This window comes from Dipodomys ordii, unplaced genomic scaffold (assembly GCF_000151885.1).
Source record: "Dipodomys ordii isolate 6190 unplaced genomic scaffold, Dord_2.0 Scaffold40, whole genome shotgun sequence".
Classification (NCBI taxonomy): Eukaryota; Metazoa; Chordata; class Mammalia; order Rodentia; family Heteromyidae; genus Dipodomys; species Dipodomys ordii.
In genome coordinates, this window is record NW_012267256.1 from 11514580 (window position 1) to 11542257 (window position 27678).

At 43.6% G+C, this 27678-nt stretch overlaps 1 protein-coding gene across 1 annotated transcript in view; it reads left to right on the forward strand.

Annotated features, from left to right (window-relative positions):
* The window catches only part of Dmrt1 (doublesex and mab-3 related transcription factor 1), a gene marked incomplete at its 5' end in the record, with an annotated part of 98818 nt that overhangs the window by 23140 nt on the left and 48000 nt on the right, over positions 1–27678 (forward strand). Inside the window, 2 exons of the mRNA XM_013018407.1 lie at positions 9880–10163; positions 25885–26029. Coding sequence (XP_012873861.1) covers positions 9880–10163; positions 25885–26029 — 429 coding nt within the window. The remainder of the gene's footprint in view (positions 1–9879; positions 10164–25884; positions 26030–27678) is intronic.

The window sequence follows — 27678 nt, forward strand, 5'->3', positions numbered from 1 at the left end:
TCTTCTGAGTGGTTTATTGGAGATAAGCCTCACAGACTTTCCTGCCAGGCTGGCTTTGAACCACGATCCTCAGATCTCAGCTTCCTGAGTAGCTATTATTACAGGCATGAGCCACCTATGTCCAGCTTTCCCTTAGCTTTTTTGTCCTAGACTAACATTCTACCCCTTGAACCATGGCTCCACTTTCAGTTTTTTGGTGATTACTTGGACACAAGAGACTCATGGACTTTCCTGCTTGGGCTAGCTTTGAACTGGGATCTCAGATCTCAGCCTCCTGAGTTACTAGGATTACAGGTATGAACCACTAGGCCCCTAAGTCTTAAGAGAAGTGCTGTGGTAGCGAGGTTTCCCTGGAGCAGTACTGAAGAATGGGTGGGCTGGGACTGGAAAGGGGGAGAAAGGATCTGTCCTGCATTTTGAAAGGACTTGAATTTGCCATGGTTTCCAGGGGTTGAAAACAACAACAGTGAGTGCTTGTAGTTTTCCTGGCACCAAGTTTGCATTTGACGTTTAAAATAGCCCTGTCTTGATCGCCTCGTGGGAGAAACACGCTGTCCCCGTTTCCTGATTATGGCTTTAGGGAGTGATTCCACCGACTGCACTCAAGGCTGCTGTCTGACCTCAGGGAAGGCCAGGGGCTGGCTTGTCCTCTTTTCCCAGTTCAGTGGCGTTCATTGGAGAAGCCCTGCCAGGTGCAGCCCCGCCCTCCCGTGATGCCCTGAATAGCAAGGAGGTCTTTGACTGCACATTTTTGGTGCTTCTCTTATTTTAAAGCAGTGTTATCACTGGGCTTCTGTGGAGACAGCAGAATAGCTTACGTTCACTGAGTGCCTGCCACATGTTGGAGCCTAAATGCTAGACATGGACTCTCTTACAGCCCCCAAGGGGTGTCATTACCTCCACATGACATGAGATAATATCTCTCTAGTCAGTCAGCCAGGACACCCAGCCTGAGGCTCTGCTGCCTGCTGCCTAGCCATTCTGTAGGCTTCCCCCCCACCCAGACCCTTGGTGCCTGTCCTGGGACTCGAACTCAGGGCCAAGGTGCTCTCCTTGAACTTTTGTGCTCAAGGCTATCACTCTACCACGTAAGCCACAGCTCTACTTCCAGCTTCTCTGGTAGTTACTTGGAGATGAGAGTCTCATGGACTTTCTTGCCTGGGCTGGCTTTGAACCATACCCTCAGAACTCAGCCTTCTGAGTAGCTAGGACTACAGGTGTGAGCTACTAGTGCCTGGCTTGTAACTGGAAGGTCGTCAACTACCACTCCAAGAGTCACCTGGAGGTGTGTTTGGTTCTGGTGTCATCAAGGCCCCCGGGGGTGAGAGTCTGGGCTGTGGCCTGGCCATTGGGCCGTTCATACTATTGAGCTCAGCTGTGTGGCCTGGGTGGTAGGCTGGGTGGCAGAGATCATTTCTGGAGTACTTTTGTACCAGCTCTGAGCTATCTTGGAACCACCACAGTTGGTGGTGGTGCTGATCTTTGCTTGGAGAAGGAGTCTTGTTCCTGGGGTGGCTAGTCTCCATGCCCCCTTCTTGTGGTGGAAGAGTCCTGAGGCAGTACCATGGCTTACTTGGTTGATTGTTGATCAGTGGGTGGACTTTCCAGAAGCTGCTAAGTCTGGACTACCAGATTGCTCCACAAAGAAGGCCGGTGGTTGGCTAATCATTGCCCAGTAAGGAGCTAGCATCCAGCCCAGTACCATCCTCCAGATTCTAGGAAATGCTTTCCTTAAATACATGAGATTGTTTTTCTTCAGTAATATTTGTCTTCAGTAAACAAATAAGGAAGTCGGGGAACATCTATGTTTCCCTCCAACATATTGGTTGAGGATGGATTAACATGGAGGTCTCAGATTTTCTGGTAAACGATTTGGCTAGATTGGCAATTAAACTCCAAAACTTTCTAGGAAAAGCTCCATGAAAGTACGGGGTTGCAAAGACAAATATAAGACATCTATCAATGATTTATGTGAAGTCATTCTAAGTTGGAATTCTACAGTTTGTAATAGTAAATCTTTGTTTCATTAGTGATCTTTTTTTTTTTTCCCTCATATGAGGTTTAAGCCCAGGGTCTTGTGTTCTCACTCAGCTTGCTTGCTTAGCTAGCACTATAACATTTGAGCCAGGTCTCTAATTCAGCTTTTTCTTTACTTTGTTGGGCCTGAGGCTTGAACTCTGGGGCTGGCTGCTGTCCCTAAGTTTTTGTGCTCAAGGCTAGCACTCTACCTACCACTTGAGTCACAGCTCCATTTCTGTCTTTTTTTGTTGTTGTTGGTTGTGGGGCCTGAACTCTGGGCCTGGGCACTTTCCCTCAGCTCTTCAGCTCAAGGCTAGCGCTCTACCACTTGAGCCACAGCACCACTTAGGGCTTTTTCTGCTTATGTGGTGTTGAAGAATCGAACCCATGACCCCATGTGTGCAAGGCGAGCACTCTACCAGTGAGCCACCTTCCCAGCCCCATTTCTGTCTTTTTGTGGTTAATTGGAGATAAGAGTCTCACAGAACTTCCTGTCCAGGCTGGCTTTGAATCACAGTTCTTAGATCTCATCCTGCTGAGTAGGTAGGATTACAGGTGTGAGTCTCTGGCATCGAGCTCCAACTCAGCTTTTTGCTGGTTCATTGGAGATGGAGTTCCCAAACTTCCCTGCCTAGGCTGGCTTCTAACTTTGATCCTCTGGATCTCCTTCTTCTGAGTAGCTAGGATTATAGGTGTGAGCTATTGGCTCCTGACTCATTTGTGATCTTTTGTATTTCATGTGGGAAACTAGTGTTTGGTTTTCTCACTGAAAGGAATATGAATTCTAAGTTTGAGCACAAAAGATGCAACGTGCAACAACTCTGGGAATCATGACATTGGAGAAGAGGGGAAAGTCTTCACCAACCTTAAAATGAATTACTGGTTAACTACTATTAATATGCCACAGGTCTAGAGACCAGGAAGATCAATAAAGGTGTTTATCATGTGTGGGTATCGATCTCTCAGCAAGAAGTGAATCATATTTCACGCTGTATGTGTTAGTGAAGGAAAAAAAAAGTAGCAGAAAGGATGTGAAGCCCGGTTCTGAAAGAATGTGCACAAAGCAGGACGGACAACCGTGCAGGAAGAAGAGAGGGTCTTCCTGTCTGCAGAGGAGACTAGTTCTGTGCTGTTCTGTGGGTAATTTTTCCAGTTGTATTCTTATATAGGACCTGCTCTCTTCCTTAGCTGTTGAATCCAGTCCCATTTAGCTTACATATCACCAATTAGGAAAACATACTAGTCAAGTTAGGAATGTGTAACAGTCATTGCAACACTTAAAGCCTCAAATTTGAGCATGGTCGTGTATGCCTAGCCTAGAGGAAGTAAAGATTAGGAGTATTGAAAATTCAAGGCCAGCTTGAACTACATGAGACTCAGCATACTTCGCACTTCTGTATAGGGCTGATGATTCTGTAAGCGCTCACTGGTCAAGAAAGCTATCACATTCCCATATTCTCTTAGGGACAATGCTGATTTGTCTCTTAGTTAATATCATCAATAGGAAGTCTTGGCCAGGTTTTATTCTAGAAGGCTATAGAGGGAGATCTAGCTTAGGAATTTTCAGCAAATTAAAATTAATTAAAATACTTGCTTTCCATTAAGAGATTTGTGGTCTGTACTTAGTTGAATTGGCTCTGGTGTGTGAGTGTGTGTGTGTGCATGTGTGTGTGTGTGTACGCATGTACATATGCATTCTCTCTTAGCTTTTTTGCTCAAGGCTGGTGCCATTTGAGCCATACTTCCACTTCTGTTTTTTGTTTTTTTCTGGTTAGAGATAAAAGTCTCAGGGACTTTTTTTTTCTACAGCTGACTTTCTGCTGTGATCCTCAAATCTTGACCTCCTTGAGTAGCTAGGATTATAAATGTGAGCCAGCAGTACCCAGCGAATTAACTCTGATATTAAAGATCCCTTTCGTGGTATACATGAGCCTTGGAGACCAAAGTCAGACCAAAGGTGTCCTGAGAAGTATTATTGACGGTATGTCCAGCCCAGGTTTACAGAACTGTCAATTCTTCTTGTCACTTTTTCTTCTGTATTTCAGAATGTGTACAGTTAGGAGTAGCCTATTATTTCTATGTGTAAAACCACCTTTAAAAATGATTGTACATGTGTACATAATAAAGCTTTGTGTTTTAGTTCTTATGAGTTGGAAATCTTATTTTCAAAATTCTTACCAATTAATTTGGGGGTACTTAGCCTGACTTGCTAACTTGTATGATACCCCTGGTTGTTGGAGGAAATGAGTCCTTTTTACCTTTTGGGGACTTTTGCCCTGATCTGTGTTGGAACAGAGGTTGGTAGAGGCCTTATCTTTCGAAGTTCTTACCCATTCATTGTGGGCGGGATCTCTGTGTTCCTTCTCAGGCCAGAGAATATCTCGTGATGACAGAGCATCGAGCAAGGGTGAGAGGGACCTTTCAGACTTTTCCAGAACAACAGGATGATCTTGAAGGGAATTCACAGAACATCACACACAGGCACTCCGAAGGTCCATCACACTCAGACCCCGCGAACATTCCATTCTCACTCCCTGTGTTCCTTCGTGTGCACTTGGCTCTCTAGCCAGGCTGGTCCCTGTCCTTAGAGCTGTCTTCTTTCCCTCCTTGTGTGACAGTATTGATGTTATTCTCTTCTATTTTCCTCCTATCTCTGTGTCACCTCCATCCCAGATTGTAGCCTTGTTGATGCCACTGTGGCATCTGTCTATCCTGTGATTGCAGTACTTAGATGGTTGTACTTTGGAGGTTTTCTCGTCTAGGCTGAAAATTATGAATGAAGTATTTAACACTTCTTTGTGCCTTTGAGAAACATCTAAGACAAATTCCTGTACATAGGTATTGTGTGATTAATGCATGGATTAAATATAAATGTAAAGATACAATTTAGGGCCAAGAATAATATATATATATATATATATATATGTATAATTTTTTCTGATGTTACCTTACTGAGCTCTTGCTCAGCTTTTTTTTTTCCCCCTAAGAGCCAGCTCTCTACCATTTAAACCATACCTCCACATCTGGGTTTTGATGCTTAATAGGAGATAAAAGTCTCATGGATTTGTCTGCTTGGGCTGGCTCCAAATCTTGATTCTTAGATCTCAACTCCCTGTGTAGCTAGAATTACATGTTTTGATAAGCTATTTCTCTAGAATCCAAAAGGCTTTTGAAGAATAGACAAATGCCTGGCAAATATTGGATACTTAATGAATATGTGTTAAGGAGAAGAAGTGCTTCACTAGATGGATGAAGTTTTTCTCAGAACAAAAGAAGAGAAAAAGCAAGTGTGAGGTCTCAAGCCTGTACTCTAGCTACTTGGGAAGTATGGAACAGGGGATTCAGGCTGAAAGCCAGTCCAGGCATGAATGTTTGAGAGATTCCATTTCACCTGATAGCTGGGCACAGTGCTACACACCTGTTATCCCAGATACAGTACCTGCCTAGCAAGCATGAGGCCCTGAGTTAAAAACAAACAAAAACCACGAAGCTGGATACCTGACTCATACCTGTAATCCTAGCTACTCAGGAGACTGAAATCTGAGGATCAAGGTTCAAAGCCAGAAAAGTCCTTGAGACTCTTCATCTCCAGTTAATCAGCAAAAAGCCAGAAATGGAAGTAAAGTACTAGCCTTGAGCAAAAAAGCTCAGGAACAGTGCTCAGGCCCTGAATTCAAGCCCCAGTACTGGCACAGAAGAAAAAAGTAACACAGCACAAATGCAGCAACAAACTGAATAAGAAAATGGATGTGTTCTAGGAAAATGAGGATCATCCAGTAACAGTCCACAGCATGGATGGCTTATGACCTGAGTTCCATAGTGATTCGCTTCTCTATAATAGAATTCGTTTGTGCACTTGTTTGTGCATTCTCGTTAGGACTGCAAGTCACATCTTTTTAGAGATAAGGTATGGAACAGTTGCTTTGAGTCTTTAGAGACTGTCAGATCTCAAACTTTGAATGCATCACACGAACATTCTTCAAAGCCCAGGTGGTAGCCTGCCTTCAGCGTGTCTGGTGGATCTCAAGAGTTTGCATTTCTTTAAGTCCCTGGGAGATGGTAATGGTGCTGAATATGGACTATACTGCTAAACCACTGCATCCCACACCAGGGGAGAGTTTCGTGTACCAGGTACTCATATATAAAGTCGGGAGGCAAAGAGCTGCCTTTAACATTGACCGTGAGTTTTAATTTGGAACTTTGAAATGTAGCATTGAACTGAGGATGTGGTTTAGGATTAAAGAGTTACCTGATTAGCATGTGGTAAGGCCCAGGGTTCTATCCCTAGATCTAGTAAAAACTAAAACTAAAAAATATCCAAGAGGGACTGGGTAGGTGGCTCAGTGGTAGAGTGCTTGCCTTGCATGCATGAGGCCCTGGGTTCGATTCCTCAGCACCACATAACAGAAAAAGCCAGAATTGGCACTGTGGCTCAAGTGGTAGAGCACTAGCCTTGAGCTGAAGAGCTGAGGAAGAGGGCCCAGGCCCAGAGTTCAGGCCCCATGACTGACCAACAAAACAAAAAACCCAACAGTTGGTGGTGTATAGACAGCGCTCAAAAAAAAAAAAAAAATCTCACTAGTTGAGCTCTAGTGCCTCAAGCCTGTAATCTTAGCTACTCAGAAGGCTGAGAATCTAAGGATCATGGTTCAAAGCCAGCCTGGGAAGCTAAGCCCATACAAAAGTGTCAGCCTTGAGGGATAAAGCTAAGGGATAGTGCCCTGACCCTGATTTGATGCCCCTGTACCAGACCCCCCCTCTCTCCCTTCTCTCTCCCCTTCTCTCTCTCTCTCTCTCTCTCTCTATATATATATATAAATAAATATATATATATATATACACACACACATATATATATGCATATCATTTTTAAGATGCTTAACCATGTTATGGCTATAAAATTTGTAGGTATGCTGGGTGCCCGTGGCTCATGCCTGTAATCTGGGCTATTTATGAGCCTGAGATCTGAGGGTTGCAGTTTGAAGCCAGCCCAGACAGGAAGGTCTGTGAGAGATTTATCTTCAATTAACTATCAGAAACCCAAAAGTAGCCATGTGGCTCAAAGTGGTAGAGCACTAGCCTTAAGCAGAGAGCTCAGAGACAGTGTCCAGGCCCTGGGTTCAAACCCCATGACTGACTTAAAAAAATTTTTTATAGGTATACTTGCAAAGAGCATATGGTTATATTATTCAGACACTGATGTGGAACTCTGCTGTTCCAACATGGATGTGTCAGTTTATCATTCAAACATACTATAACTTGAAAGATGAAATAAAATAAGGGAAAGTAGAGAAGTAATTAGTAATTAACTAATTACAGGCAGATGATTGTAGCAAAGCAGATGGTCGCTTTGACCTGCCCTAGCATTTTATGTGAGGTTTACCATGCAATTTATGGAGGCTGTTTCCTTGTTACCTTCAGAGTTATTACAGTTGTCATTCTGTTCCTTGATGAACTGAGGCATGATGGGAGCTGGCCATTTCCTTCGTGCATGTTTCCTCTTTGCTGTCTCCAGGCTCCCTTGTTAACTGGCTTCTGCTGCTCCCATGGTACTAAAATACCAGGTCCCACAGACCTACTCATCTGCCAATCCTTTCCAGTCTGATTGTGTGTGTGTGTTTGTGCATGTGCACTAGTCCTTTTGATGCTTAATTGGAGATAAGAGTCTCATAGACTTTCCTACCCGGGCTGGCTAGGAACCATGATCCTCAAATCTCGGCCTCCTAAGTAGCTAGGGTCACAGGCGTGAACCATCAATGTCTGGCTTGCGTTTGCTTGATCATGAGCAGGCTGCCCTCTCTGTGAGCCATGTCAACCTTGGCCTATGTGGTACTGTGTTTCCCTTCTGTATGATTGCTGCTTCTGCTCTCTTCTTTCCATCTCGGCCATGGCTGGGTGATACCTGAATGCCAGCTTCTGGTCTCTGTGTCTCCCAAGATCACAGGTGTCCTTACTCCTCACACCCTCCATCCTGGGCCTTCCTTTGTCTAGGTTACACCCCCTACCTCTTTTCTCTGCTCCAAGGATCCTGCTCTCCATCTTCCCCTGTTTCTTCATTCTTCCAGGTCTGTTGGGTCTCATGCTTGACATGTTCCTGGAGACCAGGCTCCCCGACATTTGCAGTCTCTCCCCAAACTATTTCTGTGACTCACGAGTGGGCCTTGCTACTCCCAGTGGCTCCTCTTTTACTTGTGTTGAGAATTCCATTAGGCAGATCTCCCACTGCACAGCTTTCTGGGTAACCTCCTTGTCCAGGGATCCTCGGAACATGCTTGTTACATCTCAGAGATCTTGAAAACTGGATCAGGGTTTGCCTTGTCTGCCTCCAACCCATGAAGCTCTCCTACTGAGTTACATCCCCTCCACCCAATTCCATTACTCCATTTATAAGGTGCAGATCAGACCCAGCTTTTCGTTTTTAGGCTTCAGGACATCTTTCCTTTCTCTGATTTCCTCTTCCTGTTTCTGGGCATTCTGGGGATGTGGGATGGTGCTGTGATTGTGATCCTATCTTAGATCATGTGTTTCCTGAGTGTGTGTTTTTGGGGAAAGGCAGGATACCTTGAAGCCCTCTTTAGGTCTCTTAGCTAGAAGGATGGCTTATGAGTTCATTCAATCTTTTGTGTGTTGTTAGTTCGTGGTGGCCCTAAGGCTTGAACTCAGGACCTGAGCACCACCCTTGAGTTTCTCTTGCTCAAGGCTAGCATTCTGCCACTTGAGCCACAACTCCAGTCCCAGTTCTTTTTTTTGGTGGCTAATTGGAGATAAGAGTATCATGGACTTTCCTGCCTGGGTTAGCTCTGGACTGCTATCCTCAGGTCTCAGCCTCTTGAGTAGCTTGGATTATAAGCATGAACTACCAGTGCCGGGCTTTCATTCAGTCTCCTCCAGTGCACAGTTTTCATTCAGTCTTTGACTTTGACAATAAGCAGTTTAAAGCCTGTGTGTCAGGGTTTGGCAGTTTGAATTCTTCGGGACAGATTGGTTCGTTTCCCATTTATGTGAAAAAGTTCTATACAAAAGCACTCATATTGTCAGAATGCTTCACTGGACTGACCTACAAGTCTGCCTCCCCGTCTACACCATAGTTCAGACTTTAAAGGATACAGTGTTAACTGTGAAGGAAATAATGTGTGTTTAACCTCCTAGCCTCTATCTTCTACTTTCTGGCCCATCTTTGAGGGTGCCAGACTTAGGGTGTCGGGGCATTTATTTCCTTTATTTAAAGTGAACTGCAGTGACTTTTATGGTAAGAATGCAGTTTAACTGGGTTTGGTCTTTAGTATCTTGACATAAGGGTAGGAATGTCTAGGTTGAAGTTAGACTGTCAAACTGTATATAATTAGATCTACCTCTGAAACTAGTTGGTAATCTCAGTAAAACACAAACAAACAAAAAACCCAAAAACAAAAACAAAACTCAGCCAGCCAAACGATGCCTGTGGTTCACACCTTAAACCTAGCTACTCAGGAGGCTAAGATCTGAGATCTGAGTTTGAAGCCAGCCTAAGCAGGAAAGTGTGTGAGACTCTTTATCTCCACTGAACTATCAAAAATACTGGAAGTGAAGCTGTGGGGCTCAAGTTCGTAGATCATTAGCTTTGAGCAAAAGAAGTTCAGAGACAGAGTCCCAGCCCTGAGTAAAAGTTCACCCACCCCACTCCCACATATCCAGCAAGGGTCTTTCAGCTATACCCTGTAATGGTACCAGCCTTGGAACCTTCCAGGTACTTTGCTCTGCATATATTGAGAAGAAAGCAGGGGGTGCATTCATCATCAGCACTCAGAGTTTAAATTGTATGGACCTCTACATTAAAGCTATGTCCTCTCTCCCCCCCCCCCTTCTTCTCTTCCTTTTTAGAGGGACGCATGGTCATCCAGGACATTCCTGCTGTCACCAGCAGAGGGCACGTGGAGAACACACCTGACCTGGTTTCAGACTCCACCTACTACAGCAGCTTTTACCAGCCATCTCTGTTTCCCTACTACAACAATCTGTACAACTACCCGCAGTACTCCATGGCCCTGTCTGCTGAGTCCTCTTCTGGGGATGTGGGAAATTCCCTTGGGGGGTCCCCCGTGAAGAACAGCCTTCGGAGCCTTCCAACACCTTACGTGCCTGGTCAGACAGGAAACCAGTGGCAGGTAGGAGACTATCAAGAAGACTTAACCGGATATGTGAAACACTCACACACATGCACGTAAAGACCCACGCTCAGTGAGGCATGCGTGTACACATGTGTAGGCATAGTATGTAAGTCGTGCAAAGAGTCTTCCCCTCTGCTAATAAAGCCATTTAACCCCATAGGTTGATTGTGGGGACCCTGAGAGGAAATATGCATCTGTTTGGGTTCACTTTTGATTTTTAATTGCTCACACTGGCATTTTGCATAAATTCCCTGTCAGCCAGAGTTAGGTGTGCAAGTAGCTTGAGCCCTTAGGAAAAACTAGGCTCAGTTTTCTGAGCAGCACTACTCTTCCTGATGAATTCGTACCCTGGGAAGGGAAAATGTTAGAATGCGTGTGTTTGCATGGAGAATGGTAAGGGAAGCAATTAGGTCATCTTTCGTGGGGCCGATGTGATTGTATTCTTTTTTTTTTTTGCTATAAATTGAGGTCGGTCTTTCATACTTCATGCATTTTTAAAAGACCGTGCAAGTCCGGTGCTGGTGGCTGTTGAGACGGAAGGTAATCCTAGCTACTCAAGAGGCTGAAATCAAGGTTGGACACTAGCCTGGGCAGGAATGTCTATGAGATCCTTGTCTCCAATTAACCGCCAAAAAAAAACTAGAAGTAGAGCTCTGGCTCAAGTAGTAGAATCCTAGCATTGAGCAAAAACTAGGGGCGTTGTGTTCAGGCCCTGATTTTAGCAAAACTCTAATGCTGGCACAAGAAAACAAACAAAACCCCCAACAAACTATGATATGAAAATGGACCACATATGAGTACCCGTGGAATGATTTCTTTATCTTTGGAGGAAACATTTTTGACTCATTTAGGATATAGAAATTGTAAAGGATAGATAAAGCTTATACGAATGGTACCAAATGTGTTCATTAAAATACGTGTGTCAGGCTGGGAAGGTGGCTCAGTGGTAGAGCGCTTGCCTTGCACGCATGGGGCCCTGGGTTTGATTGCTCAGCACCACATAAGCAGAAAAAGCCAGAAGTGGCGCTGTGGCTCAAGTAGTAGAGCACTAGCCTTGAGCTGAAGAGCTGAGGGACAGGGCCCAGGCCCAGAGTTCAAGCCCCACGATTGACCAAAAAAGAAAAAAGTATGTGTGTGTGTATGTGTGTGTGTGGGCATGTGTGTGTGTGTCATAAAAAGTATTTTGTTATGAAGTCATATAAACCTACAGATGTTAGGTACTTTTAGCTAATGTTGAAAGGATAGGAATGGATTCAGATTCCTTTGTAACCAGAATGATCATTGTAGCTTAGCAGAGAAGCATGAGAGTGGAAGATGAAGTGCCCCGCACCTTGCTTTGTTTCTGGGAAGTCCTTTACTCTGCTCTTTGGGTAGTGACTTGTCCCTCTTGGTGACAGCTACTCAGGAGAGGGTGGATGGATGGGTTACTCCCATGGCTGCTGCCTTGTTTTTCTGTTCCCTTTGGGAGGTTTTCCTCAACTTACCTGTGCATGCCTGTCCTGTTTTGCTGCCTGGTGCCCTTGGCTACATCTAGGCTTAGCCTAGAGTTAGAAGCAGAAGCCACATCTTTTGTATTAACTTGAGCCTATTTCTGAGACCCAACTTGCTTCATAACTCTTGACTAGATGGAGTCTTCTTTGTGTACTTTGTCTGCCTTTCCTTGCAACATTGAGTACCACTGTGTGCCCTGTGTTTCTCAACCCAAAGCTCCACTTTCTGGTTCCTAGACAATGCCAACTAGTAGAAATGATCTTTTTTTTTTAAGCTACACTTCTTACAGATAGACATTCGATTATTCATATAATGACTCCATGGGAATTTCTGTAGAGTCGAGACTACTGTAAATTTCCTTATAAAAATCCAGCAAGCTGGGCTGGGAAGGTGGCCCAGTGGTAGAGCGCTTGCCTTGCATGCATGAGGCCCTGGGTTCGATTCCTCAACACCACATAAGCAAAAAAAAAAAAAGCCGGAAGTGGCGCTGTGGCTCAAGTGGTAGAGCGCTAGCCTTGAGCTGAAGAGCTGAGGGACAGCACCCAGGCCCAGAGTTCAGGCCCCATGACCGGACCCAAAAAAAAAAAAATCCAGCAAGCTGCATAATACCTACTAAGTGCAAAACCTATTTAAAAAGAAAGGAGAAAGCAGTCTCTTGGGACAGCCTCTTACAATTGCTGAGCGTGTTCTTGTGACTGACTTGGAAGCCGAGAGCTGCTTGAATCGCTTCTGCTCTATCCCCAGGCCTGCAGAGATTTGTGGCCCAATCATAGATTTCTGTCCTGTTGTGAAACAGGAATAACATTTGTGACACTGGAACAAACTCAGGATGAATGGCTGGTTCCGCTGACCAGCAGCTCAATTTCGCTTCTGCATTTAATTGCCTGCAAAAGCTGTTTATTGCTCTGTGCACTCCTCCACAGCAACATTATCTCTTAAATAAACATGTTGTACCAGGTTGACAAGGGAGAGGTGCATAGGAAGTGAGCAGAAATAAATATGGGAGGGCTCCCAGCTGGGCCTGAGATTTCCTTCAGGCCTAGGGCGGGCGCCTTCTTGATTGCTTCCTTGCAGTTTGTGCTACCACATTCTAGCCACAGGTAGGCGTGGTCAGATGGCAGCCTGGGTGATTTCATTCCTCCTGGTAGTCATTTAGGTCTCAGTCTGACATCTTCCATGATATGGTTGCTTATTGCTAATTACGTACCTCACTGGAATGCATTCATTTATTAAATAGACATGTATCAAGCAAGTAGGATGGATCCCTGAATAGAACAGAAACTTATAATTAAAACACAATAGGGTGCTTGTCTTTAGCAATAATTTATTGTTATGTTTCAGAATAGTTAAAGGAGAGGATGTGTGTGTATCCTCAAAAACAAAAAAGATCCAAACGTTTGACCTGATGGATATTTGTCCAATTATCCTGATTTGATCATTACCCCTGAGATGCATAAAGTGGAACCATCTCATGGTGCTTTAGAAACATGTACACTTATTATTTGGCCATGAAATTAAAATTTTAGGAAAGGTAGAAAAGGTGGAGAGGAGGTGGAAATTGCCTATGTAATAACCATGTGTTTGAACTAAGATACAGACAGAAGGAGACCAGATTCCAGCATCTAAGAAAAGGCACCCCTGATGGGTGTTTCTGTAATGGCACTCCAGCACCTTTAGCCTGCTAGAGGGCCAAAGGGCAAGACCTGGCCCAGATAGTATGGGCTGTGTATGGGGGGATAGGATCTTACTATGTAGTTAAGGCAGAACTCAAACTCAGTCTTCCTGTCTCTGCTTCCCACATGCTGAGGTTGCAGGCATGTGCCACTTTGTGCAGTGTGCAAATATTCTATCATTTAAAAAATTGAGCTGGGTGTCAAGTGCCTTTGTTTTAATACTAGCTATTCAGGAGGACAAGAGACAAATCCAAATGGGAGGTTCTTTATCACCAAATAATCAGCTAAAAGCTGGAAATGAAGGTGTGGTTCAAATGATAGTGCTATCCAGGAGTGGAAAAACTTGAGTGAGAGGGTGAGGTCCTGAGTTCAAGTCCCAGTACTAACTTATATGTGTGCATGTGTGTACAAACACGCACGCGCGCGCGCACATACACACACACACTCAGGCAGACATATAGATAGAAGGTATGTTTGGGAGAGGTGTTTACCAGGTGCTCATTCTACAGTCCTGTGACAGTTTATGAAGCTGTCTGTCTGTCTCATAACCTTATGTCATCACCGGCAAGAAAACTAACCAGGACTCACATTTCTACAGCAAAACTGGTTATTAGACAGGAATTGACTGGCCTTTTCCTCCACAAAGATAAACTGACAGTATTTTTAAGCAGTCATATGCATTTATAAGGACAAATCCAATTTAAAATTTTTTTAGAGCATTTGCTCAAGAAGAGGGGATGAAAATAGACACGATATTTTTCTTAGGCTAATAGATGGAATTTTTTGTTGCTGTTTTGTTACTGGGGAGTGAACACCACACCTTGCGTTCACCAAGCAAGTGCTTTACCTCTTGAGCCACACTTCCAGTCCTTTTTTTGCGTGTGTGTGTGTGTGAGTGTGTGTGTGTGTGTGTGTGTGTGTGTATCATGGTTTGAGGCGGGGGGGGGCCCTGAACTCTGGGCCTGGGCGCTGTCCCTCAGCTCTTCAGCTCAAGACTAGTGCTCTACCACTTGAGCTACAGCGCCACTTCCAGCTTTTTTCTTTTTGCTTATGTGGTGCTGAGGAATCAAACCCAGGGCCTTATGCATGCAAGGCAAGCGCTCTACCACTGAGCCACCTTCCCAACCCCCAAGACCTTGCTCTTTTTATCTTGGCTTTTTCATTCTTCTGAGGCACTTGAACCATGCCTCCAGTCTTGCATTGGTTATTTTTGAGGTAAGGTCTCACTTTATACCCAAGCCAGTCTGGGCTGTTATCCTGGCCTTGTGCCCTTTGACCCTGGAGCTAACAGGCATCTACCACAGTGTCCAACGGAGCTCAGCTATTGGCTCAATGGAGTCTGAAGAATGTCTTTCTTACTCAGGTTGGCTTCAAACCACAATCCCCTCCTCATCTCTGCTTCCAAAGTCACTAGGATTACAGGTTTGCACCCAGTAGTATGTCTGCCATAATTTGTTTTTATTTTTAAACACTTTTTGTTTTTAAGATTTTTTTGCCAGTACTGAGGATTGAACCCAGGGTTTTGGCTTCCTGGAGATCCTCTTGAATCATACCTCCAGTCCTCAAATTTTGTTTCTTAAAGGGAAAATACAGAAGCATACATTTCTGTGGATGCTTGAAGGATTCCTTTTATACCTTTTCTAATGCTATCATGTGCATTTATTTTATATCTAGTCACCTTTTTTGCAGTACTTTCTGTTTTAAGTAGTTAAATTTTTGTTTTAAGGAGTTAAAACTTTATTTTAAGTAGTTCTTACTAAGTAGTTGTAGAAGGGGTTACAGTTGCCTAAGTCAGGTTATGAGTACAATGTTTCTTGGTCAATGTCACCCCTTCCTTTTTGTTCTCCCTCATCTCTTATAAACTTAGTAATTGCAATAACTTTATAGTTTATTTTAGAATTTCTACATAGATAGTCATTTCATAGAAGCAGAAATCCTGACATTCTCCCTTTTGAATATAGTTGTTGTTTGGTCAGTCATGGGGCTTGAACTCAGGGCCTGAGCCATGTCCCTGAGCTCCTTTGCTCAAGGCTAGTGCTCAACTACTTTGAACCACAGCTCCACTTCTGGTTTTCTGGTGGTTAATTGGAGATAAGAGCCTCATGAACTTTCTTACCTGGGCTGGCTTTGAACCATGATCCTCAGATTTCAGCCTTCTGAATTGCTAGGATTACTGACCTGAGCCACCAATGCCCGGCTGAGTGCATTTCCAACGTATGTTCTTAGTGTATGATTCAGATAACAAGGGTTAAGCAAAAATGTCTGTCTGTGGCTTTATGTGGAATCCAAACCAGGGGACAGAGTGACAGGCATTTCAGATACAGAAGAATATCAATAGCTACAGCAGTATGAGAGGAAGACATTTTTACAGAGTAACTTAGTTAAACACAGATGGATTCCAGAACGAAGTTGAACTCTGGAAGTCTGAGACACTTGGGAGCAGGCAAGTCTGACTCAAGAACAGAGCAGAAACCAGGCCTTGGACATCCTAAGGAATGCTTCCTTGGCCTACCTGAGGTAGTCCAGGAGCATCCTGGGAGATGGACATGGACCAGATCTTCTGGAGCATCTTTGCATTTGTCCGAGATTCCCAGGTGGTCCTACAGATTATTTCTGTTCTTCCATGAGTTCAGCTTGATCTGGACTAACTTGGAAAGCCTCATGAAAGGCTGCTGTACTCCAGAGACTACTGTGTCATTGAATTAGAGTTGGAATGAAGTCTATTAACGTCTACTACCAGGTTGTTACGGGTTAGGAAATAATAACAGCCTTTTGGGAATTCTGTAATGTGCTTGAAAATTAGATAATTAGATCACCATGTTTGAAAGCTTTTAGATTTGATCTGGTTGGGATGGTGGCCAAACTTGTATCTATTTACATTTGCCCTTTTCTCTTGCTTCTTTTTCCTTGCTAAGTAGACGTGAATATGATACATATGTGTGTGTGTGTGTATATATATACATAAATGAGGGACATTTTAGAAAGAGCTATTCTCAGATTCCTTGGAAGTCCACATTTATTTAGTTAAGAGTTCCTTATTTGAATAAAGGCCCAAATCAATGGAATGCATAAGAGACATGTTTGTCATGTCTTTTTAATACCATATTGGAAGTACAAGAGGAAAAGAAAAGAACAATTTGTGTGTGTATGTGTGTGTGTGTGTGTTTAATATCTAGCATATGACAAAGCATGTAGGAGAAACTCCTTATTTCTTTGTTCACGGATCATTCTTGCTGAGGCCTGTTCCAGACCTGGTGCAGTGGAAACACTGAGGAAGGAGACCTCAGACACAATACTTTTCTGCCTGTTGTTATCAAGATGTGGAGGTTTCCTGGGGCGAGGTACGATGACTTGTGGAAAGATGGGTTCTGTGCAGACAGGCAGGGTGAGGCTGTGTATTTATGACCCCTGTTGTTGAGGATTGTCAGTACCTGGTGACAGTGAAAAGCACACTGACTTGGAATGAGTTTTATTATCTTAAAATTCTCTGTGGAGCATGTACCTCTTTATTTCCTGCACTTGGAACAGGTTGAGCCAGCAATCCCTCCTTAGTGTATAGTCTAGGTCTTGTGGGGACAGGGGTGGCACCCTTCAGATGAACATCCTGGAGGGGGGGTTAGTCAAAGGCGATTTAAAATCAGGTACAGGGGCTAGGAAGGTGGCTCAGTGGTAGAGTGCTTGCCTTGCATGTATGAGAACCTGGGTTCGATTCCTCAGCACCACATAAGCAGAAAAAGCTGGAAGTGGTGCTGTGGTTCAAGTGGTAGAGCACTAACCTTGAGCTGAAGAGCTGAGGGACGTGCCCAGACCCAGAGTTCAAGCCCCATAACTGACCACCCCCCCCCAGAAAATCAGGTACAAAAGTGTTCTTTTGTTTTTAATTTTTATTTTTTTGGTGCTGGTCCTGAGGCTTGAACTCAGGACCCCAGTGTTAACCCTGATATTTTATTTATTTAATTACTTTTTGCTCAAGGCTAGCACTACCATGTGAACCATCGCTCTACCTCCCGCTTTTTGGTGGTTAAGAGCCTTATACACTTTTCCTGCCTGGGCTGGCTTTGAACCACCATCCTGAAGATCTCAGCCTTCTGAGTAGCTTGGATTATGGGTATGGGCCAGTACCATGAAGCAAAAGGTGTTATTTTAAAATTTTATTTTGGACTGGGAACGTGGCTTAGGGGTAGAGTGCTTGCCTAGCATGCATCAAGGCCTGGGTTTGATTCCTTAGTACCACATAAACAGAAAGGCTGAAAGTGGCACTGTGGCTCAAGTGGTAGAATGCTAGCCTTGAGCACAGAGAGGCTCAGGGAGAGTGCCCAGGCCCTGAGTTCAAGTTCCAGGACTGGCCAAAAAAAGGTTAAAATTTTATTTTATCCTTTGGCATTACTGACATGTGAACTCAGGGCCTCATGATTGCTAAGCAGGTATCTTATCTAGCACTTGAGTCAGACCACAGCTCTTTTTCCTTCAGTAATATTTCAGTCTTGTGGTTTTGGTTACTTCCACATAGTTGGGATTATAGGCATGTGCCACCATGCTCAGCTTTTTATTTTATTTTTTCCTTATCACATTCCTTCTCACAAGCATTCTTTTTGGCAGTCTCATTTTTCAGCTAAAACTAGAAGGAAGACAGACATCCTAACTGTGTGTCTCGAGTATTTATGTAAAACTAGAAAATGGAAGAAACTTTCCCCCACCTTACCCTGTTACGTGTATGTGTGTGTGTGTGTGTGTGTCATGTGTGTCAATGACAATGTTGGACCTTGTTGGCTTTTCAGTGTCTTAAAATTGGAAGAGTAGAACAATTTCAGAGAACTGACTTTTCGTTCAAGTATCAAATATTGCTGATACTTCAGATAATTTATGTGGAATGGGGCGTTTTGTTCTTGCTTTTGGCTGTTGTTGTTCGAGTCATTTGGTAGCAAACTCAGGGGAGGGTCTTTGGGTATAACTACTCATGAGAGGATTAGACAGGGCAAACAGGTAAGCAGCCTCAGAGTGCTGGGCCTCATACCTCCTATTCATTCCATCTTGACCTCTGACACAACCTTATTAGGGAAGCTAGGCTTTAGGGAGATGCAATCCCTTAGCCTTAGCTGGTGCGGAGGGGCTACAGTAGGGGCTGGACTTTACCTACTGCAGAGACCAGACAGGCTTCTTGAGTGAGACCTAGAAATTCTGGCCTGTTTCTGAACACACACACACACACACACACACACACGTACATGCACATACTTCTATGTGTTCTGAGGTAGTCTATTTTCCATCATTCTGTGTCAGTTGAATGGCATGGAGGTGCATCCCTTCCATGCTGGTCTTGGAGTGAGATGCCACCTTGAGTTGGGTCACCGTCGGCCTGCATTGGAGCCTTTAAACATTTCAGGGAAGGTGTGAAAGAGTGTGAACGCATGCTTCTATTTGGAGGTGGCCCCTGACTGTCTCACCTTGCCCTCCTGGCAGTCTGTCATGTTCAGTCCTCATAAGATTCCCCTCCACACACTGCTGATTTATGCTAAAAGTATCCTAATGTTTCTGACAGCTCATGTGTGACATGAATATAATCCATATTTCTTAGAGCAGCTAATCCAACTGGCTTATTTCCCAATACTGCTGATGGGGCTATATCTCTCTTATGTCATCGCCGTGCAGATTTTGATGGTAACGTATTGTTTCCAGGTCACTAGCTTTGTCTAAAACAGTAGGTTGGAACAGAGTAGCAAAGGTTAATTGAGTTTGTCTATCAACGTGGGAACAGATAGAGAAGCTTTTCTTGGTTTCTGGTCCTAAAAATCAAAGTTTCTGACCGTGGCTATGTCCATCTTTCCTCATTTCCAGGCTGCCCTCCCCCAAGAAAGGTTCTAACGTGCTGCAGAAACAGAAAAAGAAAAAATGAAGAGTTGACAAAATGCCAGTGTTAGTGAGTTGCTCTTTATAATCAGATTGCATCTGTAGAAGGACTGTGGTTTGAGGAGGACCAGCAGCTTTTCCAGCAGGCTTCCTTAAATCAGAACCAAGTTACTGCATCTCTCTGAGCCCTTTCTTTGTGTGTTGATGATTTATTAAATTATGAGGACTAAGGGAGATAGCAAAACTGTTTTCCTATTTCCCAGTAAATGCTCATTTTCTTCTTCTTGCCATTGCCTTTTTCCCATAGTCAATACCAGTGTCTTCTCTGGCCTGCTCCTCTAATCTGAAGAGAGGCTAAACAATGACCTTTAGAGAGTTGATGGTTGAGCCAGAGTGGAGGGTGCTAGGTCTGGATAATTATTAACTAGAAATTCATCCATACTTTTCCACGTCACTTTCTCCCAGCTGTTTCTTGCTGCTCCTGTTCATTTTCATGTAAAATAACTTGTATTTATGCCTAGCCATGCATGAGTTCTGTTGAGAAATTGGAGTCTGAATTTCAGATTGTGAATCAGACAAATGGAAGATTCTGCACAGGTTGTTAAAGATCAGGCAGGCAAGGAGATGGTGCATCATGATCAGGTTCACAAGATCAGCCCTCACCCTGTCTTCTGTTTTTTTTATTTTAACTGTATTTTTTGGGGGTTGCCTTTTTTTCTTTGGTACTGGGGATCAAACCCAGGACGTTGCAACCTTCTCTTTTATGAAACCCTTGAAATGCATCAAGGTTTCAGATTCCAGGAAAAGGAGATGTTTTGTAACACTTAGCCTGTTCTAAGTAAGTATTCCTTACTAGAAGTACTTTTTTGCTTTCTTCTCTCCTATTGATATATCAGTGTCTTTCATTAGACTAAGAAGCTGCCATTCAAAATGTAGTTACAGAAATAAATGAAGCACAAAGTTCCATGAAACAGCCCTTATTCCAGAGGGCAATAGAGTCTCAAGTATTTTTTATTCTCTTTCCTTCTGTTCTGTTCTTTCCCTCATCCTTTTGTTGTTTCTCCTTTGTTTCTTCATTTTGGAGAGGGGAGTCTTGCTGTGTTGTCCATGTTGGTCTTTCAACTCATGGCTCAAGTGATTCTTCTATGTCAGGCCCCAAGTGCTAGAATAGAGTTGTACACTGTTCTTGGCTGTATTATTTACCATTAGTAGAAAAGAATAACTGAGGTATTCCAGGGCCTTATAAAGAATAGCAGTTTTGCTTTTGGAAATCCAGTGTTAGAGAAGTTGTCCTTGACGAGCACTATTGTGAAAAACAACTGAGCAACTCAGTAGAAAGAATTCATTTGCATTTTTAAATGCAACATGTACAGCTAATTTTTTTTCCCATAAAGACAAGCACAGTGGACCCTCCCTAAATACAAGTGTAATCTCTACATCCTCTGCGTATCTGTTCCTTCCAGTTAATTCTAGGCTACAGTAGGCCCTGGTTCCACATTCTCTAGGACTTCCAGAAGTTGATAAACAGCTGGTTTTATGTTCTTTTGGTTGGATTTGATTTTGTATTTATAGATAACTTGCTTTATTTTTTCCGTGGTGTATTTTAGGACTGTTTAACTGGTATGTGTGTGTGTGTGTGTGTGTGTGTGTGTGTGTGTGTGTGGTTGTTATTGTTGTTGTTGTTGTTGCAGTCATAGGGCTTTAACTCAGGGCCTGGGCATTGTCCCTGAGCTCTTTTGCTCAAGGCTGGCACTCTTTTTTTGGGGGAGAGGGTGACAGGTCAGTCATGGGGCTTGAACTCTGGGCCTGAGCCCTGTTCCTCAGCTCTTCAACTCAAGGTGAGCGCTCTACCACTTGAGCCACAGTGCCACTTCTGGTTTTCTTTTTTCTTTTTTCTTTTTTTTTGTCGGTCATGGGGCTTGAACTCTGGGCCTGGGCGCTGTCCCTCAGCTCTTCAGCTCAAGGTGAGCATTCTACCACTTGAGCCACAGCGCCACTTCCAGTTTTCTAGTGGTTTATTGGAGATAGGAGTCTCACGGTCTTTCCTGCCCAGGCTGGCTTTGAACCGCGATTCTCAGATCTCAGCCTCCTGAGTAGCTAGGATTACAGGCCTGAGCCACTGGCGCCTGGCAGCACTCTACCACTTTGAGCCACAGTTCCGCTTGTGGTTTTCTAGTGGTTAGTTAAAAATAGGAGTCTTATAGACTTTGTTGCTTGAGCTGGCTCTGAACTTTGATCCTCAGATCTCAGCCTCGTGAACAGTTAGGTTTATGGGCATGAGCCACCAGCACCCAGCCACAGTTTTAGTTTTTAGTCTAATGAATTTAACCATGGATTTTGTTCTTTTTCTTGAGTTCTTCTTGAAAAGCTCCATCAGTATAGTTTCATTTGTTTTGGCCTGTTATCGCAGACTTTCTTACCCTTTGGGGAAGTTGGGGCTTGCAACTTAAACCAGCTTTGATGTATTGCACCTTTCCTTTTCTGATATGTTGATTCTTTTCTGATACTAGGGGCTTGAACTCACTTCCAGCCCTTTTCAAGTTCATTGGAGCTAAGGTTTCCTCTTATTTGTTTGTCTTAAGCTGGTTTCAAACTATGATTCTCAGATCTCAACCTCCTGCAGGATTACAAGTGTGAGCCAGCAGCCCTAGCAGATTGCGCCTCTTGGCTGCCAGCTCCCACTTGCTAATAATAGCAGCAAGCAAAATTCATTGGGATCCAGGGCTCTTTGATCTTATTTTCTCTATTTCTTTTTAGCATAAAGGAATAAAAAAAGGAGGAGAAACAAAATAACATTGCATAAAGGAAAAAATGTAAAAATTGAATGGGCCTCCTTGTCTGTTGTTTTCTTTTAGCTGGAGGTAAAGTGCTGAGTCGAGGGAGCTCTGGGTTTGTGTAAAACCCCGTTTCTCCACCTTGTCACCGTGGAGCTGTTGGAAACTTGGTTGTGCAAGGGGTCATCCAAGGCATTTTGAGAGGACGCCAGACTCCTTGGCTTGGACCATTAGGAGCCAAGCACCCCCCCCTCCCCCTAGCTGTGATAATAAAAAGTGTCTCCAGACAGCCACATGTCCCCCAGGAGATGGGCTGCCCTCACTTGAGAGCTACTGCAGTAAGATACTGTTTCAAAGGCTTCATTATTTACCCATTTCATTGAAGCCCAAAGTAGTGGGATTGTGATTTTTTTTTAAGTTAGCAGGAATAGAAAGTGATTCAAAATGGTACCTTTTCTTGGGCTTTCTGGGGAAACTCATTCTGTCTTAATTCTATGTTTTCAGAAATATTGGACAGCTCACAGGCCTTTGTGTATAGATTCTTTCTGGACTACTATTTGACTAGGATGTCACTAAAGTGATTGATAGTCTTGAATCCGATCATGTCCTGTTCTGTTCTTTTCTCTTTTTCTTTTTGCTGGTCCTAGAGCTTGAATTCAAGGACTCAGTGCTGTTGCTGAGCTTCTTTTGCTCAAGGTTAGCTCTCTACCACTGGAGCCACAGCGTCACTTCCAGCTTTTCCTGAATAGTTTTTGTAGCTAAGAGTCTCATGGACTCTCCTTCCTGGACTGGCTTCAAACTGTAATCCTCAGATCTTAGCCTCCTGAGTAGCTAGTATTACAGGCATGAGCCTGGCTTTTTTCCCTCCTGGTCTTTTGTATCTCTTTCTTCTTTGGCTGATAGTTTAGTGATCTTGAGCATTCATGGGGAATATTGAATGATTAGGTACAAACAATTCAGTTCTTAGTTTGTGGTAATCCTTGTTTTAGACGTTTCTCATAACAGGAAAGAAATTATAAGAGTAAACTAAAAGTAAGCGTGTTTTTACCAGGTGCCAGTGGCTCACACCTATAATCCTAGCTACTCAGGAGGCTAAGATAGGAGGATTGAGATGTGAAGCCAGCCTGGGGAGGAAAGTCCATGACATTCTTACCTCTCATTAATCACCCCAAACCTGGAAATACAGCTGTGGCTCAAGTGGTAGAGTACTAGCCTTGAGGGGGTTAAAAAAAAAAGTTTGGGGACAGTGCCCAGGCTCTTAAGTTCAGGCTCCATGATGCAAGCCTTCAAAATTGTCTTCATTTCCCAGTAAACTTTAGTTTAAAAACCAGACTCTATCACTTGTCAGATAATACCCACTCTACATTCAGACTTGACTTTTAGTTAACATGGGGTGGGTGTTGGGGTCTCAGACATCTCAGGTGGGTGGAGACATGGCATATCAGAATTCCTTGGGGAGCTTTGGAAAGACTCACAGTACTAGCCATATACCAGACAAGTTAAATCTTATTTCCTAGGGGTATAAGTACCCCTCCTTCCCTTACTGCAGTGGGAATCAAGGTTGAGAAACCAGAATCTGTATTTATAAATAAAGTTTTATTGGGACACAAGTCAGGCCCATTTGTTTGCCAGCTGCCTAGAGATTCCATGACTTGCAACCCTAAAGTATTTACTGTTTTACTCCTTTTGGTAAAAAGCTTGCTAATCCCTGCTGTGGAGTCTTTTGTGTACACTTGTCAAATGTATTTCTTTTCTTTTTAAGATTTGTGTTGTCTTACTGTGAAAGAAAAAAAAATGTGGTATTTGTCCAAGCCTGCACCTCAAGTCCTGTGGGTTTCTTTGTGCATGGGAAAACTGAGAAGCATTTTCCATAGAGAGCTGACTTGTAGATACTGTCCATCCTAAGGGAGGAGAGACATGCCCAGAGCAGAAAGGCCCTCTGTGCTTGTGTCGGCCCCCTGCTAACCCAGCATTCACCATGTACACTGTATCACTGACTTTTCCCTTGAAAGATGCTGAAGTTTGTTGTTACCATGGTGGCACTTCCAAGAAGCCATCAGGGCTCAGAAAGAGAAATCTTAGGAGCTCTAAGAGAAATGCATAGGTAGAAAAATTCTAAAAACCCACAAAAACAAAACCAACAACCCCAAAACATATTCACAGAATGTATGCACTTTTCCTGTTCTGTTGGAGAGTTGATGGTTATAAACAGTTGTTAAAAGAGTCTTCTAGAAGGTCCTTCTTTGGTAGGAGGCTCCTAAATGTGAGAGAAAGGGTGTCATTGATTTCAGCTCCTGTCACCAGAGCAAGGTTTGGGGACTGGCAGATTCACGATTGGTGGAGAACATTCCAGATTTGCAAGCTTCACCTAACTTTACTATATATCCTTACTTCCACTTGCTCTATTTAAAAGACCCCCAAGTTATTTGTGCGCTGTTACAGGGAGCAATGAGAAGCCTTGGCTTAATTGATAACTGCCTGCTGCGTAGTCAACTACACCCATTGATTGTCCTCTCTCTTAATGATTTCAAGGCTGCCTGATGGGACCTCTGACCTGAGCTGTGTCGGGAGGGTGGCAGTCCGTTCTTTGCCTTCGGCGATTTTCCACATGCAGTTTGCTTGACCTCTTACTTAGGAAAGATTTAGAGGATGATTAGAAATGAAAACAGGGTGACTGGCCCACAAGAGATGCCACTGTATATATTTTGGAAAACACACTTGAAAGAGTAGAAGGAACTCGCCTAGGTAAACCTCACTTGAAAGGAAATTGTCACCTGTGAGGGATCGGCTTTGCTTTCCCAAGGGGCATGAATCCACCCCTCAGAGCACACAGTGGCTTAGGGAGAATCAAGCCCACGTTTTTGAGAGTCTCACAGAATTAGGGAAACCAGGAACCTCAGGTCTTTCTACCATGCAATGCCATTACATTTAAAAGGCACGTAGGCCAGAGTGTCATGGGAAATAATGCTCCTAGAGAGCATTAAGGAGGCCTCATACTTTATCTGCCAGATTCTGCTAAGTTAGCACTGTTTTCTTTACCAAGTAACATTCTAAACATTTGGTTAAATAAATATAATTTTAAAATTATTTCTTAGTTCTGATCATAAGTGGCTTTTTTTTTTTTTTGGCCAGTCCTGGGGCTTGAACTCTGGTTTGATAGGTTATTAGAGATAAGAGTCTCATGGATTTTCCTGCCCAGGCTGGTTTTGAACTGCGATCCTCAGATCTCAGCCTCCTGAGTAGATAAGATTATAGGTAAGAGCCACTGGCACCAGGCTAAATATATTCTTACAGGAACAGTATAGGGTCGCCAAGGTTAAGATGCCACCTTACGCATGAGGAAACCTTTAGAGGATCAATAGCATTCTTCAGCTAAAGAAGCTGGGTGACACATGACAGACTGTAGCTTCTAAGTACTGACTCTCTCCTCTCCACTTCCCTGCTCTCTTTAGGATTTGTCAACTCAGCATTGTACAGATTTTTACAGACACTCCAATAATTGTGAAATGCAACCTGGGTTTCACTGCTTTTGTGTCAGTCAGTGCTTCTGTCACTATGACAAATAAGAAAAAAAAAAGTGAAATAGAGTTATTTTGGCTCCCGGTTTCAGAGATTTCAGCCCTTGGTCAGCTGGCTCCCTTGTTTTTGGGGGGCCATGGATGATGCTGAACATTGTGATGGGGAGCTGGTTGGGGAACAGAGTAGCTAGCTCACTCATCATGAACAGGTAGGACAAACACGACAGACAGACAGACAGTGGGAGAAGGGAGAGACAGCAGTGGAAATCCCTAGTGATGTACATTGTTTTTTTTAGATCTACCCCATCTTCTAGCACTTCCCCGAATCATGCTACCAGCTGGAGACAGCACATGAGCCTGTGGGACACATTGCACATTTAAACCCTAACAGCAATCTTTCTTCCTCCTTCTGCAGATGAAAAACTCGGAGAACCGCCATGCAATGAGCTCCCAGTATCGGATGCATTCATATTACGGGCCTCCCTCCTACCTGGGCCAGAGCATGTCCCAGATCTTCACTTTTGATGATGGCCCTTCCTACTCGGAATCTAAAGCGAGTGGTAGGTGTCTGCTTGGGACAGGCTTTGGGTGGGGATGATTGCATCCAACACTAAGATTTGAGCCCTGTTCAAGGGCTTAGATGCAAGCTCAGTGTGTGTGAAAGCATTTAACTGTGGAATGGTTATGCTTTGCTTGATTTTTTTTTATTGTTTTATTGGACTGGGAATGTGGCTTAGTGGTAGAGTGCTTGCCTAGCATGCATGAAGCCCTGGGTTCGATTCCTCAGCACCACAAAAACAGGAAAGGCCAGAAGTGGCACTGTGGCTCAAGTGGTAGAGTGCTAGCCTTGAGCAAAATCTCAGGGACAGTGCCCAGGAGCTGAGTTCAAGCCTCAGGACTGGCTAAGTAAATAAGATTGTTTTATTATAAAAGTGATGTACAGAGGGATTACAGTTACATAACTCAGATAAAAGAGTACAATTCTTTTTGGACAATGTCACTCCTTCCCTCCAGTTTTTCCCTCATGTCCTCACCAGCCCCCCCTTTTTTTTAGGTAATCTCACTATGTAACTCAGGCTCGGCTTGAATTTGAGCTTATTTTGCCCCTGCCTCAAGTGTTGGAATTATTACAGGCATGCATCACCACATCTTGGTCTTCCTTGGTGATCCCCCCCCCCACTTTCCTACTTTATTAGGATTGTGGAGGGATTAAACAAAAAGGAAGAAAAACACTTGAACGTACATAAAATTCAATTCTCTGAAAAATGCACTATTAAGACTCTCAACAGTCCCTGGAAATTTGGTATTATTGACTTAGCTTTTTACCAGTGCCACTGGATGAACCGAAGTTAAAATTATTGGTAAATTTTCTTTTTCTAGAAACTTTGTTCTGGTTCTTGTACGGAAGGTTCTTTTTTTTTTTCTTGTGTACGTGCATGCGTGTGTGCTTGCACATGTGTGTGTGTGTGTGTGAGTGTTAGTCTTGGGGCTTGAATTCAGTGCCCTGGGTGCTGTCCCTGAGCTTTTTTGCTGTTTACCACATGAACCTCAGCTCCATTTCTGGCCTTTTGGTGATTAATTGGAGAGAAATGTCTCACAGACTTTCCTGCCTGGGCTGGTTTCAAACTGTGATCCTCAGCTCTCTGCCTTCTGAGTATGTAAGATTACAGGTGTGAGCCAGCTCATGGAAGTTTTACTTACCCAGTTCTATGGTGAAAACTGTATTAGAATGTAATGAATGATTCTTTCTAAAAAGATGAGCAGGAGTAAATGCATGCAGCTTCCTAGAAAATAGACAGAAAACTTGAAGGGAGACTTACTTCAAAATATCCTTTGTAGAAAGTAGAAAGGTAGGTTGTATAAACAATATAACATTTAAAGTAAGCGTCGTGCAGTTCTGCTGAGCAAACAGCCCCAAGTCCTCTTGATTTGGAAATCAGCCCACTAGACCTCTCCCTAGGCTGTTATGCTGGTTCACCGACATTCTCTAAAAAATGTTTTGCACCTAACTGCTAGAAACTCAAAATTTCTTTAATCCAATATGCAGAAATTAAAATGCCCACTGAAATCTTTCATGTTCCAAGCAATTTGTTTCCAATCAGCAACTGTAAAATTACTCATAATTGGAGATGGGAAGGTGGCTCAGTGGTAGAGTGCTTGCCTTGCATGCCTGAGGCCCTGGGTTCGATTCCTCAGCACCACATAAGCA